The sequence below is a fragment of the Astatotilapia calliptera genome, chromosome 15, assembly GCF_964374335.1.
Source record: "Astatotilapia calliptera chromosome 15, fAstCal68.1, whole genome shotgun sequence".
Taxonomy (NCBI): Eukaryota; Metazoa; Chordata; class Actinopteri; order Cichliformes; family Cichlidae; genus Astatotilapia; species Astatotilapia calliptera.
In genome coordinates, this window is record NC_137436.1 from 17,410,463 (window position 1) to 17,430,107 (window position 19,645).

Below are 19,645 nucleotides of genomic sequence, written 5' to 3' on the forward strand. Positions count from 1 at the left end.
GCAATCACAGATCCGCTTGAAAATTCTCCCTAGTGTTCGCAGCTTCTTTGACAAGATGGTGCGGGTAAAAGTAGAGGGACTCACTCCTCACAAACCAGTGGAGCTGAGGTCCAGACTGGTTGATGACAAAGGTGTCACTTTCAAAGCCTCTGCCCTGTACAAAGCAGATGAAAGTGGTCAGGTGGATGTCTTCCGCACACCCTCTCTGGGTGGTAGTTACACCGGCGTGGAGCCCATGGGTTTGTTTTGGGCCCTGGCACCAGACGCACCACACACTAAACTCATGAAGAAGGATGTGCTCAGCCCAACACGCGTGGCCCTGGAGGCTCTTAATGGAGAGACTGGCGAGGTTTTAGCATCTGAATCTAATGAGAGAGGATACATGATTGAGGGGATGAAGAGAATACCTTTACAAGAGGGCAGAATACGAGGTGTCCTCTTCATACCACCAGGTTAGTAGGATTTTAACAAATTATTCACAAAATTAGGTATCAAGTCAACATTAACTGTCCCCCCCTTTAGGAAATGGCCCATTCCCAGGAATTGTAGATTTGTACACTTTTGGTGGAGGTCTCACTGAACCCAGATCCAGCCTCTTGGCAAGTAAAGGCTTTGTTGTTCTGGCACTGGCTTATTTTCGTTACCAGGATCTCCCAAAAAACCCTAAAAACCTGGATTTGGAATATTTCGAGGAGGCGGTCACATATCTGAGGAAGCGGCAAGAGGTTAGTATTGAAGAGCAAACAGCAAAGGACATATTTATTAGAAGTAATTCAATGTTATGCATCTTATGTATGTGAAGGTTGTGAAAATATTGCTCAAACATCTGCATTTGAAGTGGATTTGAGATAGAGGCCTATATTTGTGTCTAGTGTGTCAATGTTGCCACCTGCTGGCTTTTCTTCTGATATCACCATCATGGATTAATGATGAAACCTCTATATTTCTTAAGTCTTAAAATATTACAAGCTTTTTGTCATTTTTTCTTTAGTTGAAATAGTTAATTGGCCATAAGTAATTTTGATTTTGGAGGTTTACAGCAAGGTGTAATGATCTGTGGTAGTAATAGTTCGATAACATTACAAAATGTTTAGGGGTTCAAAAGTAATTGAGTAGAAACACACAAAGACAAGCAAAATTTAGTTTTATATTTTAAAGAAAGTATTTGTCAGACATGGAAACAACAGCAAACACTTTGTTAGTCCTAGTGAGCATACAACACCCTGTTCTCATATTTCTTGAACTAAAATTAGTCGATTGACTTGTGCAGCTAAGGATAATCTCCCTCTTTGGTCACATTGGATATATATAACAAGGTTGTTGTCCTCTACTGCACAATTAAATGTCTCTCAGTCATTGCAGAACTCCCAGCATCTTGAACGGATAACAATATGAGCTGCTCCCTTTTCTCCTCTTTTCGCATATCTTTCTTTTTTGAAGTAAACCCATTCTAACTGAAGCTGAGCCTAAAGAACAAAGAAATGCTAGTGTCCATCAATTTGTGATCTGCACTGTATTAGCAGATGTGCACCTGTTACTTTAAAAAATTTAACTAACATAAAACCTCTTGATTCAGGTGAAAGGTCCTGGGATTGGCGTCATATCAATCTCTCATAGTGGTGCCTTGGCTTTGAGCATGTCATCTTTTCTCTCTGGGATCTCAGCGACTGTCTGTATTAATGCCTGTAATGCAAACACTGTGCTTCCTTTACACTACAAAGACATTGTATTCCCGCCACTGCCCCCTGTCATGGAGAATGTGAAATTCACAGAGTCTGGGCTTGTAGATATACGTGACGCCTTACCAGACCCCACCAAGGGCAAGAACAGGGCGTCTTTGATTCCAATTGAACGAGCCACCTGCCATTTCCTGTTTGCTGCTTCTGAAGATGACCACAACTGGAACAGCACGTTTTTTGCCAGTCAGGCTGCTGAAATTTTGAAAAAGCATGGCAAAAAATCCTACGAGGTTGTTACTTATCCAAAAGCTGGTCACTTTCTGGATGTGCCGTACATGCCTTATTGTTCATCTGGCTTTCATCCAGCTGTAGGGAGTGTTGTGGTGTTTGGTGGGGAGCCAAAAGCCCACTCTGAGGCTCAGCTGGACCTGTGGGAAAGAGTCCAGGAGTTCTTCAAGACCCACTTGGGCAACAAGAGCACTTGATACTGTATTAATCCATCGAGCATCTCTGAATGGTTGTTCTTAGAAATGGTTACCAGTGCCTGTATTTTCTAATTAGTAAAATTGTGAGAACTCCATTAACCGTCTAGTGTTCTGCATCGGAAACACTCCAACAATCGTTTGGTTTCAGATGAGTTTTTTTCAGTAGGACACGGGCTTGTAGCAAAAAATCGTCTATAGTAAAAAGAATCTGAGATTTTGTCTTGTCATGGGAAGGAAATGTAAAGGGACTGCACATAAAGAGCACTACAGAGTTTTGTTGGGGTAGGGTGTTGAATTTAGTGTCATCCCCACTTCTTGATGCAGACTCAAGGTCTGAGTAGTGGTCTACGTCATAAGCCACAGCCATCAGCTCAAACTTGATTGTTTTGTTGAAGTATCTCACAAAAGTAGAAGACACTTGGACTTTTCCTGCAGTTACTTGACAAAATGTCTACCTATAAAATAACCTACATATGATAACTTCTCCACTGACATGATGTTGGTACAGAACCAGTTCTGCTTTTGTGCTATTTGTAACTTATTTAGTGTTTAATGTTGTATAGCAAAAAAAAAAAAAAAAAGGGGGGGGGGGGGGGGTAAATATGTGGTGCTGGTGCCAGATTTTTGGGCATCTGAACTGGTGAAAATGCATGGAGCAGTTTGTAACTTCAGCTTGAGTGGAAAACTATCAAAACGGTAGCATGTTATGGAATCACCTACTGAAAACCAATAGTTAAGCTTCTTTAATCTTGTTTTATCTTTCTGGCACTTATCTAGCAGTATTTGATATTTAAATTGTATAGGGACTGGAATAATTCTGTATTTTAAGAAAGCTGAAAAAAGTGATCTTTGTAAAAAATATTTGATGTTTGCCCAAAAAATGAAAGAAATTTGTTGTCATGTACAATATAACCTATAATAAAGCAAAAGCAAATATGTAAATACTATTATAAATCCTGCTGTGCTGGTTTTATTTCCATGCCTGTTTCAAGAATGTGTATATACTGTGATGATCTGAGCAAGGATCCGAGAGTACACTGCACCAGAGAAGGGAGTCTTATTCGAAAGCTGGGAAAAACATACAGACATATGTCCCTCACTGATATTTTGATCACATGAAAATGTGGATTTTCTGTGTAATAGGATGTCATCTTATTTAACAAACAGGAAAACATGGAGTGTATTTAAATGGCACTAATTCTACATTTAAACATTTTTTTCATGGTATTTTCCAAAAGAAAGTCCATTATTAATTAAAATGCTAAGTGATCCATGAAATGTCCTCTGGTACGGGGTTATTTTTGGTATTTTCAGCAACCATGAGAGGAATGTCGCAAGCTCCCATGAGAGTACAGACTGACCAAGACAACAGGGTCAGTGTGAAAAGAGAGTGAAGTTAAACCTACCCTTGTTTTTGAATTTTAATCCTTAATCCCGCCTTTTGACCAATATAAAGGTTTATAAATTGCTTAGAAACACGACTTTTAAGGTGAAGTAATGTAATGAAGTATTTCCTTAAAGTATTTTTTTTTTTTGTGATTTAACAGCCTATTAGGAATGTAGCCATCCGTTACCTTTATTTCTCGGTATCAGCCAGGCTCCTCTTCCTCCATGCTGCTTGTCATTCATAAGATTAAGTGGAGTTTCTCGGTGCTACATGAAGAGGAGGGCTCTCCTCTTCAGTCTTGCACCTCACGTTGTTAAATATTCAGTTGCAGGCTCCCCGCACCATCCAGTCTACCAATAAACGGCCTCTGACAGTGCGATTGGCAGCGGCAGCAGGAGTAACAGTCTGTCAGCCACACATATTTTTATTTATTTATTTTTTTCTGGACGGCGAGGGGTGATGGTGCTGTGTTCTCGGTGCTGCAGGCGTCGTTCCCGGAATGGACACTTCGCAAACCGGTGTGGTTTTAGGTGCACTGGGCGTCAGATAGTCCAGCATCCATCCAGCCACACTGCGCACGGATTTCAGTGACCGATTTCTGCCGTGCATCCGCATTACTGGGGAAATATGGGGCATACAGCGTAGGCTTTCCATCTCCCCGTGCTTTGATACAGACTGGGATTATTTTAACATGTATTTTCCTCCCCAATTTATCAGACATAATTACTGACAAAAGACCATCTCATTGCTGGCAGAGGAACGCATTTCCTGCCTGTGTCCGCGTTAAATCTTCATGGAGATCTCCCGTGCAACATAAGATGTGATATGTCGATTATCCCCCTTTTTACTATAAAAAAAAAAGCAGGTCAGAAATGCCCCTTTACTCTTGGCTGTTGACTCTTTGTGAGCTTTCTTGAAAAACAAACAAACAAACAAACAAACATCAACAACAGAAAGGCATATTTAGGATCTCGGCGTGAATCGACATGGATAGTGCAGGGAGCCGGGCAGCGATGGTGGGGGACGGTGCAGTCAATTTCACAGCAGCCCACCTCTGGCTGGATCTACTGAACGCCTCGAGCCCATCGACCCGGTGGGACAGCAGCCCGCCTGCCGAGGGCACCGGGCTGGACGAGCGGCAGCGACTCGTGCGAGAGCAAGCCTACCGGGACTTCACCACCACCGTTCAGGTTTTCATCCTCCTAGGTTCGCTGATCGGTAAGTCCGCTCAGTACTCCCACACATTCAATGCAAACTCAGTAGGGAATCATAAACATATTAAAAACCCAGCCTCGTTTATGTATTTACTTATTCATTTCTGCTAAATTTAGATTAAACAGCTGCACAGTTTTTGAACTACAGGGCACTGCTTTTCAAATACAATTGAAAACAGTGAGACTCTAAGATTTGTGTAGGGGATCTTCCTGTGCGGACAACCTGTGTCCCAGTAGAATGTATTTGAAATATCTGAGACTTTTTCCAGCGTTTATCAGTCAGCCAATCAATCATCTTCTGGTCAGTATAGTAAACTAGTATCTTCGACTAAAAGAAAAGTCAAACGACGACTAAAAAGTAAAGGATAAGAAAAGCATGACAGAAATGAGTGCGTAGGCCAGTTTATTAGAAACAAACAAAACTGCTACAAGGGTACATTATTATTATTTTTAATCTAATATCCCGTTAAAACCACCAGCAGCTGCCAAATGTAAACAACCCACAGCCCATGTCACCTGCTTACTCTGCTTACCTCTCAGCCCCCTGCAGTCATGTATAAGTTTGATCAAGGTGCTAAAACCATTCAAATAACACTAAACCAGTCACACACATAACTCCTGATTTTCTGGTTTGACGTGGATGCATTCCATTTAAAATAAGCAGAAATACTTTGGCAAAATTTGCTGTATATTTAAGTCAGCAAAGAAGATTTTTATTGTTTTTTTCCACCAGAAAACTGATAAATAGTAGCAGTAACTTACATGTTTTAAACTTCCTTAGAGTTGAATATGTGTTGACTAGACATCAGTGATGATGATGGTGGTATAAGTGTGGAAGGAGCTGTGTAGAATGATCTACTGCTCTTGCACACTCCTGGCTTTGACATCCCGTCTCCATCATATAGATCGCCAGAAGCATAATTAACCCGCTTCTAATGATTGCTACAAATAAATGTGTTATTTGTCACAAATGTTTTTGTGTTGCCCTCTCTGCCCTGCTACAGAAACACACACAGCCTTAGTGTTGTATGGAAACATATGGGCTCAGTGAGAAGCAGGAGCACAGCTCACCATGATGAAATATTGTGCAACTGATACAAAACGGACAAAAAAAACACGTCCAAATGACTTGCTTTGATCCAGTGCCACCTCCTGCTGCTCAGTGCAATGCGCAGAGTCAGAGAAGCGTGCCCTGACTAGCTGTAAAAATTGCCCTCTGCCAGCATGGCTCAAAATGCCTTTTTGTTTCTCTCTGCATGCTCTACGTGTCGCAGGGAATACATACACCAATGAACCAAACCCACTTCCAGGAAGGTGAATAGCATAAATTCTCTAACGTCAATACAACAGGGCACCTTTGTGTGGTCACTAAGATTCTTGGAGACATATTAATGACAGCTATAAGACAATGAGTGATAAAATACAAACAGACTGTGTGTGCCATAACAGTAATGGGTTCCCCTTTGCTAATGAAATAATCACAATAATCACAGTAATAATTATTACTGGAAAAAATAAAGATAATTAGCATCAGATATCTGAATCAATTTCAGGACCAGTCAGAAACTGAACACTTCATCAGTGGGCACCTTTAAATACATGCATTATATTACCTGCAGCATAAAATGATGAGTGTTAAAATGATGATGGTTCCACGGGGCTGTCTTTTGAAGTTGAGTCCCCTAAAAAAGTGTCTGTGGTCAATTCTCAAGCTACTTTTAATGATTTCAAAAAAGGCTTTGATTGTATGATAAAAGCCTAGCTGCATCATATTTATATTCAGACATCACTTATTATCATAGATGAGCAGGATATGCTGGTTCCATTATGTAGGCACTTTGTTGTCTCTATGGGGGTTTTAGTGCCCAAAAGAAAACCTGCATCACTGGCTGAAAGGGGAAAAAAACATGCAATTTTTATGGGGAGATGTCTGTTTTGGAGGCATCTGTGTCATTAACAACTTGTGCACATCAATACAAATCGTTGAAGGATTCATGTTTATTACCTGAGGCATTTGACATGGAAAAGATAAAAGTAACTGCCTTCTGTATCTGCTTATGACTTCTTCTCTTATGGCACACAGAGATGTGCGAAGGTGAAGGAAATTAAATGTTGCACAAACTGCAAATTTGTTGAAAAGCCTCAATGTGGTAACATCCAGAGCACATTAAATTCTCAGTGATGCAGATTGTTTTCACTTAGTTTGTGCACTTTGTATCGGTATTAACTCGCTGAATCATCCACCTTCTGGTCTGAAATACTCAAACTCGAGAAGAATGACATTTTTTTTTTAAATTTAAAAGATTTTTTTTTAACACACATTGTAGATGTGTGCAACAAAACAACACTAATAAGACTAATAAATTATAACTGTAGGATCTGCTTTGAAGCTTTGAATGACATTCAGCTATAATGCATGAATGTGGAGCATTTGAACCCATGGAAATGGATATGTAAGAAGGGTTTTTCTATCACAAATTAGGCCAACGAACAGTCTCTCTAGTGGGAAAAAAACCCTGCTATCTAAATTTGAAGGTTTGTTTTCCAGCACAAGTAATTAACGATAGAAATTCCTCTGCTTCTTTTAAGGTTCCCTTCCCTTCATCTTTTGCTTTATGTTTTGAAATGTAGGGATCCTTGGCTTAACATCAAGCTGGTTTGCTGATTAACGGGTCTGAAAAGCCACAGTGTGCTGTAAAATGCTGTTTTGGGAGTTGACTGACATATAGCCATATAGTGGTTTCAGCAAAAGTATACTTTGCTGAGTACTTTGGCAGGTGTTAAATATCCCATTTAATTCCTCAATGTTCCCACCTGGATACACGTGTGTCCAGATAGGAAGTGTGTAGCTTGCCAGAGAATCATGGGCACTTGTTGGTGGGTGTGCTGAAAGGCGTTAGAAGTTGGGGAGTTATTTTTACACCACTTAACCACTGCATTTGTAACGCTCTACATTATCATCTTTAAGTTGTGTAGAGACACAATCTTCTCAAATGTGACTGTAGTCTCATTCTGATTTTGTCACGTTTCAGAAATGTTTCTGTAACACTTGTTCTGTTTTCAGATTTGGATCAGGAGGGCATTTCTGTCTCATACCTTTAAGGATAACCGCTTAAACCCTGGTAGGAGGGGAAAGTGCTAAAACATGCCAAACATGCCTAATACCTCCAAAGTTGACCAGTTAGGAAATCTTATTTGTTTACACCATAAATAAAGAGGAAACTAGTTTGATGCAGTCATTTCATTGCAGAAACAGACGTAGATAGGCCCCATTAGAAAGCTGTAACTCTTCCTAAAATATAAACTAAACTGAAGTAAAGAGAGAGGCATCAGCAGGAAATGCCCCCCCCCCCCCCCCCCCCCCCTCAATGCACAGATGTGCGAGCCATTCCAGTTTTCTCATCTAACTCTCCTAGAAAGGGAGAATAGATTCCTCAAAATTTAGATTTTTTTTAATGTATAACATTTGCTGCCATAATTATGCAGTTTCACTGATAAGGCAAAGATTTGAGTTTTACTGCAAATCTCATTAATGTGTCACAGTGTGCATGGCACTGGCTGACTTTGCCAACAGTTGTATTAAGGTCTGTGGGGAATTATGTGGCTGACTAGCTCTGCGGTTACTGCACCTAAATGAGCCTGTCACTAAAACTAGGTTAATTATAAATCACCAGGATGTAAGTAAAAAACTGTTAAGTATACTTAGTATGTCGAACAGCACATGTTAGACATCAATAGGAAAATGATCCAGCTCAAATTGAAGCAGACCACGTTGCTGCTACCACTAGTTAGGGTGCCATTTGTTAAGCGGGCAAAATAATCATCCGTACTGTTTGCGCTCTCTCGCTATTGGCTGCTCTGACTATGGTTACCAAGGTGTTCCTCAAATGCCCAGCGAGCATTCTGGGCTCAAAAGTACAAGGTGATGTTGTTTTTCCAGACAATACAAGTCCTGAAAAAACAAAAAATAAAACGATTTTTGTTTTTTGTCACAGCAGTTTTTTTTTTAATCTTTGGCAGCTACCAGTTTCTATGAGTATTTAACAGAGATTAAATTTGGTTTTTATTTTCTGTCTGAAATCTATAAGATAAAAATCAACTCTTGTATTTTGATTATTGAAATCTGCTTTGAACATCACATGGTAGCATGACTCTGGAAATGATCTGGACAAAAATATCTTAAGTAATAGTTTTATCGCCTTATAAATGTAGTATCACACTTTCTTCCTTTCTTTTTTTTTTTTTTTGAAAGACTGGGTATTAATTGCCTCACATTAGAGACCAAAGGTAGCAAGATAAAATGTCAACATACCGTATGAACAGACATTTGTAATAAACATTCTTTTTATGTAGTTTGCATTTGAAATAATTAATATTTGTGCTGATTTAATTATTCCACATTAGTCAGCCTAGCAGAATGTACTTTTACCAGGGTTTCCCCGAAATACCACGCCTATGTGCTATTCTGTATCACAGTTCTGCATAGTTAAAGCACACCATGTCCTGTTGAAAACAGCTTCTTCCGCCTCCATTTGAAACCTCCTGAGGTACATAACAACAGAAATCAGGGATAAGTGGTTGTTATATACGACCTTGCTTTCATAGAAAAGGTCTTTTTTCTCTCTTTCATTTAGTTTTATAAACTATGGTTACTTTTCTATTCCCCCATCCACCTGACGATGAATGCGTTTTTCTTCTGACAAACTGAGACCTTTTATTTTAAAGCACAGGTCTCAGGAAAAACGTGAAACAGTTTCCTTCACTGCAGAACATCTTGCTCTCAGCCAGAGTGCAGCTAACACTCTGTGGGTAATTACTTTTGAAGGAGCTGAAATCACACAGGGTCCCGTGTGACCTGACATGAGTTAATGCAGTGCAAGAAGGAAAAAGTTCACCTTTTGAAACTTAATTACCAATCGTTACCACTTTGTCACTCCAAATTATGCAGAGAGAAATAGAAACATAAAAATGTCTCCTGTTGTCCTTTTTGATTTGGTTGCAGTTGCAGTTTCTTTTTAGTAAGTTCCAGCTTGCAGGCTATTAGATGTAAATGATTGGGAGGATGTCTTATGAGGGTGGACCAACTGTTTTTTTTTTTGTTTTTTTCTTTTTATCCCTCTTTGAACCTGCTACAAGTGACATACAGCACGAATTTGTTATTGCTGATATAGATTTATTTCATTTGGCTATTTTTTATTTTATGCTTTAGCGGCACCTGCATCACTAATTTTGTCCTGTGCTCTGCCATCAAGTCTTTACAAGAAGGCGCTTACCTTTAAACAATTTTCATAATTTTTTCAAGAAATCCCCCAAAAATAAAAAGAAAAGAAAAGAAAAGAAAGAGCAAGTCTGGGGGCTGAAACTCCTTGAACTGTCACAGGGGAAGCCTTTTTGCAGTAAAATGGGGGTAAAAAGGGGTGTCCAGATGCAAATAATAACATTCAAATTGAACTTTCCCCCCCATTTTTTTTTTGGACAAATTCATAAAGAGTTTGATTTTGATTTGAAGCAGTATTCTTGGTAGCGGATTCCTCGTCCTGCTGTGAGGCAGCTTCCAATCTAATGTGTAAAGACTTCCAGTTCACAGATGAGTTCATTGATGGCAAGTGTAAAACGGGCAGATTGAAAGTGACACATTTTCTTTCCTTTCGTACATCTGTCAGTTGGCTTAAATCTCAGTCCGAGAAGTACTTGCATTCCTTACATTGTTCAGTCGCAGTGTTTGTCTTGGATGGACGTCAGGAATAAGCAGCTGAGAAATCATTAATCTGTGCTATAGCAGATCAGTAAGATAAGTAAGCCTTCCTTCCTGTCAATGGGCAATTTAGTCTTCAAGCTAACCAGGTCTTTTCTTTGAGATCTATGGTGTGCCTGGTAAAAACTCATACCAGCACAACAAAAGGAAAGGGCTGCTTGTACCAGCGTTCAGGTTTCCAACCTTTATTTAAACTGAGTTAGACTTATGACAACACAGACTGTAGAATTCAAGTTTTTGTATGTGAACTGATAATATGACCATAATTCTACACTTTAACTCAAGATCAGAAAACCAAGTTGTGACCATATTTCACATTTGGTTGGATGCAGGATTGGTGACACCAAACCTTGGAGCTAACCTTTAAATGAATAAAATCTTCATTACATTTATTACAATGAGTGCGTATAAACAAAACTTGACTGGTTGGCAGAGATGCAGACTTATAGGAGTCGATAATTGTAGCTTCTACTGAGGGGTGCAGGTTAGTAGGCAAACTTAATCTCATTTTATTCTAAATCTTTAAACATCTTTCTTTCTCTCGACAGGTAATGCCACTGTGTTGTGGTGCACCTGCTGCACAAACGTCTTTAAAACAGTGACCAATCGATTCATCAAGAACCTGGCATGGTCTGGTATCTGTGCCGGCCTGGTGTGCATCCCCTTTGATGTGGCACTCGGAGCCAATCCTCGGTGCTGCTTGTGGCTTCACACGCTGGTGCTCTGCAAAGCTCTCAAGTTCCTCCACAAACTCTTCTGCTCTGTCACCGTTCTCAGCTTCAGCGCCATCGCATTGGACAGGTAAATGCAAAAACATGATACTTTTCAGTGTATACACAGAATTAAAGTAGATAGGGGGAGCATCATTTGTTTTCAGTCATCAAGTGTGGATTGTGCGTGAAATTACAAAACCCAAAGAGCACTCTATCCTTTCAGTAAAATGAGTGATGTGTTTATTTTTTCTCACTTCAGGTTTGTAGCCAGAATCACTGTGTTTAAATGATGCTTTTGAAAGACACTAACATGCACCTCCTACTCACCTCTCTGTATCTGGATGGACCGCTTGGGGCAAAAAAAGTGGGTCCTTTATATCAGCTCTCTGATCAGTTTGTCAATATGTTGCTTAGCATAGTCAACTCGGCTAATTCTCTTTCTTTAAACACCTGGAAATCCAACTCTGAAAGATTTTTTTAAAGCAGAAAAACATCTCTACACCTTCTTTTAACACCCTGTTAAGAGGAGGTGCAGGGTTGTGATTGGTGGAGCGTGTGTCCCAGGCCTCCCAGTACCACTTTGAATTTGCTGAATTTGTAAGTTTGCTCACTTACAACTAAATGAATAGTCTCATTTTATGGTAGTTTCTTTTTAATGGAGAAAAGAAAAACTACCAATCAAAAATCCAGAAAAAAACATTACACAAAGATTACAAATTGATTTTCATGTCACTGAGTGAAATAAGTATTTCATCCTCTAGCAAAACGCGCCTTAGTACTTGGTGGAGAAACACTTTTTTCCAAGCACAGTGGTAAGACACTTCTGGTAGTTGGTCACCAGGTTGACCCTCATCTCAGAGGGGATTTTGGCCCACTCCTTTTTACAGAAACTCTCCAACTCCTTTAGGTTTCTTGGCTGTCGCTTGACAACTCAAAGCTTCAGCACTCTCCACAGATTTTTCTACAGGACTGAAGTCTGGAAACTGGTTAGGACTCTCTATGACCTTAATGTGCTTCTTCTTTAGCCACTCCTTTGTTAACCTGGGGTTAATGTTTGTAATTATCACGCTAGAAGACCCATTCACAGCTCATCTTCAGTGTTCTGGCTGAGGGAAGAAAATTCTCATTCAAAATGACTGTACATAGCCCTGTCCATTGGCAGTGTCCTCGATGCAGTGAAGTCATCTTGTACCCTTAGCACCTCCGTTCTTCACTGTGGGGATGATAGGGTGGTTTGGGGCATCCTCAGCATTTCTCCGCATCCCAACACGGCGGCTCGAGCTGATGCCAAAGAGCTCGATTTTGGTTTCACCTGACCCCAGGACTTTCTTCCAAGCCTTCTCTGAATCCTTTACATTACAGCGTAGTGTGTTACCAATGATGTTCTTGGTCCAAAATGCCTTGAGATCATTAACATGCTCGTCCTGTGTAGCTCACCCCATGAGGCATGATTTGGCTCCAGATAGGGGATGATTGATGGTCATTATATTTCTTCTAGTTCCAAATAATCATACCAACAGTTCTCACCTTCTCATAAAGCTTCTTGCCCATTCCAGTCTTGTGCAGGACTGCAATTGTGTCCCTGATGTCCTTTGACAGCTCGTTAGTGTTTCCCGTGGTGTAGAGAGGTTGGAGTAGAAGAAATTGATTCTCTGGACAGGTGTGGTTTGTACACATAAATTGAGATCAGGAGTATTTGTCATTGTTTGAATAATTGAACACAATCTGTCTGCCACATTAGCACACAGACTCTGACTTGCTCGTAGGGGATGAAGTACTTATTTCACTCACTGATATGCAAATCAATTTTGAACCTTTATGTAATTTACTTTTCTGCATTTTTGTAAATGAGCAAACCTATAAAATCAACAGGTGATAATTTTAATTATTTCCCCACTTTATCTCAGCTGAAGTGTTTGAAGCATATTGTTTAACTAGTTTAATTTCATTTTCTTATGCTATACCCTTTAATTAACCTTTTGCTTTCATTAATTATTGCAAGTGGGTGCTGGTTATGTGTATAATATTTCCTAAAACTGTGACTATTTCCTGTTGTCCACTTTGTCCATAGTTGACCTTTCTCACAGATTGTTCCCAGCTGAGTCTCTCAACATTGTACAGAACTCATGTGTAAAAATGACTGTAGTTATTCAGTGGCTCTAATGTTTGCATTTTCTCCACACCAGTGTTGTTTTTGCTTAAAAAAAAGTCCAGTAAGAAAATAGAAAATTGGCATAGAAAACAGTGGGCAGCCCAAGTACAGATGCACAGACTTATACGAAATATAAAAAATATACTTATACAAGTATTGAGAAAACCTAAAAGAGTTCCTTTTTCAGAATCGTATACATGACTTATTATTATATGATATTTATCGAATCATGTTTTTATCTCTTTGCATGTTGCAGCTTAAGATAACACAGCTTCTGTATGTAATGCAGAAAAAAATAGCAAATATCATGAATAGACATGTTCAAAATGGAGCATAAAAGTGCACAGAAGCCACATTTTTATTAATATATAATATTAAAATATACCAGGGATAATATGGATGACTGCAGTAGTACGTGAATATCCTCTACCAACTTTATAGTGATTGCAGGGAGACTTTGTATTGTTGCAACCTCTTCCCAGCCCTCGTTTCACTGCTATAGAGATTATGTTGCCTCCATAGCAACTGGTACAGTCAGAATGATATCAAACCAATGAATTATTTATTCTCCAGGAGGGTAATCGAGGCTGTAGATATTCTGTACACAGGTTGGGACTGCAGTGTACATACACACGAACACACACAATCATACTGCAGCACAGACAAGATAGTCAAGGGACATCGTAGTAATGACTTTTTCATTTCGTTTATTCTCCTTATGAGTAAGGGAAAACAAAAGGATGTGAGGCAATCTGCATGCTATTATCTGCACTGCAGTTATCAAGAGATCACCCATATAATTTTAACCTCTGCAGAAGTTAATATACCATGGATAAATTAAAATTCTTTGATCTAAAAAGGGCTAAATGTTCATGATTGAATGTATCCAAAGTGGCCACTAAAAATGGCACAATTGGCTTTATTTTTAGATAACTGAGCTTTGTCCATTTCCTGTGGAATTTCCTGTTTTTCCTGTTTATAAAAATACCTCAAAATGGCTGTGACAAATAATAAGCCTATGTAATACAATAAATATGTGAAGAGGCTGCAGGATAAATTTAGTAACTACATAAAAAAACTCCCAGAAAACTGCACCTCTCACCTTTTTGTCTATTTGGAGCTTGTATAATGGATTCATTAATTTTATACCAGCACTACCTTTCTGCTAAAACCCCTTCAAGCTCATACGTCAGTATTTTTAACGTTTATTTTAAAATAATTTTCACATAAATCACCATAAGATGGATTTCTGTGAGCATTTTCAGTACGCCTGGACTCAGGTGACACTCTGGCTTAGGAAAAAGCTTTTTTTTCACAGTGTGAACATCACCAAAACTATGCCTCTATTGATTTGCTGCAAGCTTTAGGATGTAAAAAATTCTCCACTGGGGAAAGCGCCCAATTTGAATGTTATCAGACCATTTAATAACCATTATCAGCTGTTAACAGCCCTGTACCTATTGCTAATAGATGCTCTCCTCTACAATCAGGCTGAGAAGGCAGTTAGCTACTGTATTACAGATTACATAGGAGAGCTAAGTAACAAGTATAGCTTAGTAACAAGTGCTTAGAGTTGTGAGTGGTTTATTTATTTTGTTGAGCCAGAAGTCACAACTTTTTGGACGAGAGACTGCTAAATTAGCAGCTAACGCTAGTTGGCTTTGTCAGCAAGCTAGCTCCAAATAACTCAAAAGAAATTGCTTGTAAGAAATGTTCTAACACGAGGAACCTCAAACATGTAAGGCACTTGTGTAAAGTGGAATAAAGTCTTCCTCACAGCCTCATATGTGGATTCTTGCTTCTATTTTAGCCCGAAAACAGATTACTCATTACTTCTTCCATTCAGCAAGGCAAGAAAGCCTTCTCTGAATAAGCCTCTAGAAGGTGAAGTAGGAAACGCATAATGGACATTGAGTGGGTTTATCAAATATCAAATACATGTTGTTAAGCATTGAATTACTTTGTCTTTCTGTCTGTAGATACTACTCAGTGTTGTACCCACTGGAGAGGAAAATCTCAGACGCAAGATCTCGAGATCTGGTCATCTATATCTGGGTCCATGCAACTGTGGTCAGCCTCCCCGTGTTTGCTGTGACCAATGTGACTGATGTGTACGTGACCTCATCCTGCTCAAATGACCCCGCCCGCTCGCTGAGTCACATGGTGTATGTGTTGATCTACAACATCACCACAGTGATCCTCCCCCTGGCTCTGGTCTTCCTTCTCATGCTTCTGATCCGCAGAGCACTAAGTGCCAGCCAGAAGAAGAAGGTGATCATCGCAGCTCTGCGAACTCCCCAGAACAGCATCTCTATCCCATACGTGTCCCAGAGGGAAGCCGAACTTCATGTAACTCTTCTGGCTGTGGTACTGGCTTTCTCAGCTTGCAGCGCGCCCTATGGGGCCTTAGTATTTTACCGCACTATTTTGGCAGATGCTAAAGAGCTGCCTGTCTCACTGTATCTCACAGCCCTCTGGCTTCCTAAGGTATCCTTGCTCACCAACCCACTTTTGTTTCTGACTGTTAACCGCTCAGCGCGTCACAGCTGTCTGGACCTGCTGGCCAGGATTCACAGACGTTACAGTCGCCGTAACGTGGTTAGCACTGGAGGTCTGGCTTCTTTAGGAGCAGATGGCGTGATTGGGGAGCCAGTAGGACTGGAGACTGCTGGTCGATCTGGAAGCCAGCTTCTAGAGATGTTTAACATTGGCCAACAGCAGATCTTCAGACCGTCTGAAGAAGAAGAGGAGGAGGATGGGGAGAATGATGTGGAGCTCCCATCTCAAGGATCAGGAGAAGGCTCAGGGCCCAAAGATGACCAGAAAGGTGGGTCAAGAATGGGAAGCCTCAGAGGTGAAGTGATTAATAAAAAGGACTCTCTGCAGGGCACAGGAGGAGGGCTGGTTATCACCAAGGAGGTCCCTCCTTCAGTTATAGCCCCCCGGGCCTCTCCAGTCCATACATGCGCTTATGCCTCTTCATCACAAGTGGCACCTGCTACACCTACAGAAGCAGAGGACTCCCCACAGTTTGGTTTTGGACCTTTTGAGCTGCCACCTCAGTGGTTACCTGAGACCAGGAATAGCAAGAAGAGGCTACTGCCACCGCTGGGTAACACGCCTGAGGAGCTGATCCAGACCAAAGTGCCAAAGCAGAAGCCAGAACGCAGGATCAGCAGGAACAACAAGGTCAGCACAATTCCCACCGTGGATCCATGAACTGTACTGTTGGCCTCTGATCTGCAACACTGGAAAAATCAGAACTCCTTTGGGAGAAGACAATGATGTCTGCATGGTTTCTTCTGGTTCCTTCTTCTGATTTGCAGTTGTAGCTCTTGTAGAAGTTCAGGTTCGACATTTTACTGCAGAAAAGCAGGTTCCCTGAAGCACTGTATTTCCATTTGTGAATCAATTTGATATCAATATAATATTTCTAGTCTGACAAATATGTCCATTCCATCCAATTTCACAGCTCTTCGAGAGGTCCAGTTTTATAATTAAGGACTTCCACAATGACTCCATGATGAAGGAAAATAGATGCCTTCATAAATCTTTCTTTTTATTGGAGGTGACATCAGTAGTCAAACAACACTGTACAAATCCAATTATCTTGAGGGATGCACTGATAATGGATAATATATTTCCACAGCAAATAATCAAGCAACCATTATGGACCTGCTAACAAAACAGTTTTTAAAAATAGTTCTAATCTGATTGCACTGTGTATATGAACACATCTCAGTGTTGGTCTTTTCACTTAACCCATTGTGGGACTTTTCTTTTCTATGTTTGATTTACAGAAATGTTTTGGGTATTGTCTGCTGCCTTTGTTTTTTGTCAAATTCCACTTTCTGAACATTTCTAGTAATGTCTTAGATGTTGTCGTGATTTTCACTTTCGATGTCGATGGTTTTCATAAGATTAAAACACTGACGTAGAGTATGCAAATACATGTTTACAATGTGAAACAATCCGAGTTCAACTGTGTGTTCAGTCTTGGTTTCTGGAAGTGCATCACATATACTGAAATCTGCAGGTTCATGCACACTGGGGATCTTTTAGCGACCTTACATCAATCTTAATGATTTCTCACAGATTTCCTGAAAGTCAGTTGCTCAATTAAAATGTTGTATAATAAGTAGGAGCAGAGATACCAAGTGCACATTTTATATCATCTGACGCTCTGTAAAACATGTTTCCTTTTAAATATCTCTGATTGACACTTCTGGCTCTGTCTCCTTTGTGATGCAGAATTCATCAGTAAAAGCTTTGACCTGCACCTTTGGCTGAGGTAAACAGAGCTGGGCTACACTTCAAATATTTGTCAAGCCGTAACTCCCTTCGGGGCTACCCACAATTCCTTGTTATGTCCACAGAGGAGCTGAATCTATGCTGCATCCTACCCATGCTGTTATCAGGCGAATCGTTCACTCATGCTTGACTTGAAATAATATCCACCGGTGCTACTTAAAAGCAAGAGAGAGATGAGTAATAGCTTTATTCAAATACACTGGATGCAGCAGTGACTTTTTGAGCGGTCAGGCTGTGTGTGGTAGTTGCTGTAATAGATATAGTGGATAAACCGAGCAGAAAATGTTATTCAGTGTTGCCAAAAGGAGAAGATTATTGATTGTTTCCTAGAATATTGACTTGTATTTCCCACCCAAATTGATTCAAGGCTTATTCAAAGACCCTAACCTGATTCTCTTGCAATGATCAAGGGTTTGACAACAGAAATATTGTAACTGTAAAAAGAGAAGTAACACTAAGGTTTAAAGTCTGCTTCCTAAACGAATACAGTAGTTCTTGACCTTGGGGAGGTCTTACCATCACAGGTTGGTTAAGATGCCATTCTGAAGCTTTTGATCAGTGCCAGTAATGAATTTTTAGTTTAAGCTCTTAGGCTAACATGGCCCTGAAGAAGAAAGACAAAAAGAAAAACAGAGTTATGTAAATTCATGTCAAATATTAAATTATAAATCAAAACCCACAGAAAACCTCTTACAGAGTTAAATCAGTGTTAGTTTCCCTGTGCCTTGAGGCAAGTCCATGTGTGCACTGCATTTCGTAACTTGTAGAGTACACTGCGTAAGTCTTGAGTCAGCCCCTCCCTTTTTTATATTTTGCTAAGAAAATGGGAAATGGGTGCAGTGATTTATTGAAACATTTGCAAACATAAATGGAAATATGGTATGTAAGGCAAAAACAGAGTTTGCACAAATATAACAAGCTTGAAAATCAATATTTTACAGCACCACCTTTTATTCTTCAACACCACTGACTGAAATGCAGCCCTAAACCATGACAGCACCTCCATCATTTATTACAGATGGCTGTAGACACTCAGTGTTGTACCTCTTGACCTCCTGTGTACAATGATTTGTACCGAAAAATTTAAATCCACCACTTCACAAGATCTGTTGTCACTGTGCAGTTCTTGTGAAATTTGGTATATATCAACTTTTTCTCCCCGTATCTCTTCCTTCCTGACTTCTTGACAGCCACCCTTCCACTGAGACCATTTCTTCTGTTGAGGCTTCAGTGAACAGTAGATGGATCAGCTGAAATGCAGATGAATCTCTCATGTTCAGTGTCAGGTCTTTGCTGCCTGCTGGGCATCACTTTCAGATACTATTAATCCACTGCAGATACCTTAGGCACTTGTAACTTCTTCTTTTGTTTTCCACTTATTAAATTTCATTACTTTTATTAAGGATATGCTACACACCAAGTTGAAAGATGCCACACTTTTGGCTAATAACGTTTTGTGATTCACCTTGTTAGTACAAAACCTCCCCAAACTATTAATCAAATACTGTTAAGTTCACCCAAAGAATTAGGAAAAAATATCTTTTTATTTAATTGAAATTAATTAATTAATTAACTTATTAATTTGCAGCTGGTTTCTGGTAACTAAGTGCCTAAAAATAAAACTTAAAATAGCTCATTTACTCAGTGTTAAGTGGACAAAAGAACAAAACAAACACAGAAAAAGAAACATTCCTTGGTCAATTTTCTGGAAAATTAGCAGGTCCCAGGACTGGACTGAAAGTGAAAAGCAGCCTGGAGAACTATTGTACAAGACCATTTAAGAAAATTATGATAACATCTGGCTCAAGACCTTTGCACGATATTGGACAGCTGCACAAAAATTTATAAAGTGACTATTTACTGTTTGAGTATTGTGTATCGATACATAGAGAGGTAATTTCTGCTTACTTAAAAAAATAACATAAAATAATTTAAACTTCTATCAAAGT

The 19,645-nt window shown here is 39.7% G+C and overlaps 1 protein-coding gene across 2 annotated transcripts; it reads left to right on the forward strand.

The window, feature by feature from the left end:
- Positions 1 to 311: 311 nt before the first annotated feature.
- gpr176 (G protein-coupled receptor 176) lies at positions 312 to 17,607 on the forward strand. Of its 2 annotated transcripts, XM_026143580.2 has the most exons (4): positions 312 to 452; positions 2,046 to 4,769; positions 11,069 to 11,321; positions 15,365 to 17,607. In XM_026143580.2, the coding sequence occupies exons 2-4, from the start codon at positions 4,538 to 4,540 to the stop codon at positions 16,602 to 16,604; spliced, it is 1,725 nt and encodes a 574-aa protein (XP_025999365.1). In that variant the 5' UTR covers positions 312 to 452; positions 2,046 to 4,537; the 3' UTR covers positions 16,605 to 17,607. The 2 variants fall into 2 exon arrangements, 1 of the variants encoding a protein (XP_025999365.1); XR_013902026.1 differs by lacking the exons at positions 2,046 to 4,769; positions 11,069 to 11,321; positions 15,365 to 17,607 and adding exons at positions 648 to 725; positions 1,577 to 1,634 and having other exon boundaries at positions 313 to 452.
- Positions 17,608 to 19,645: the final 2,038 nt, after the last annotated feature.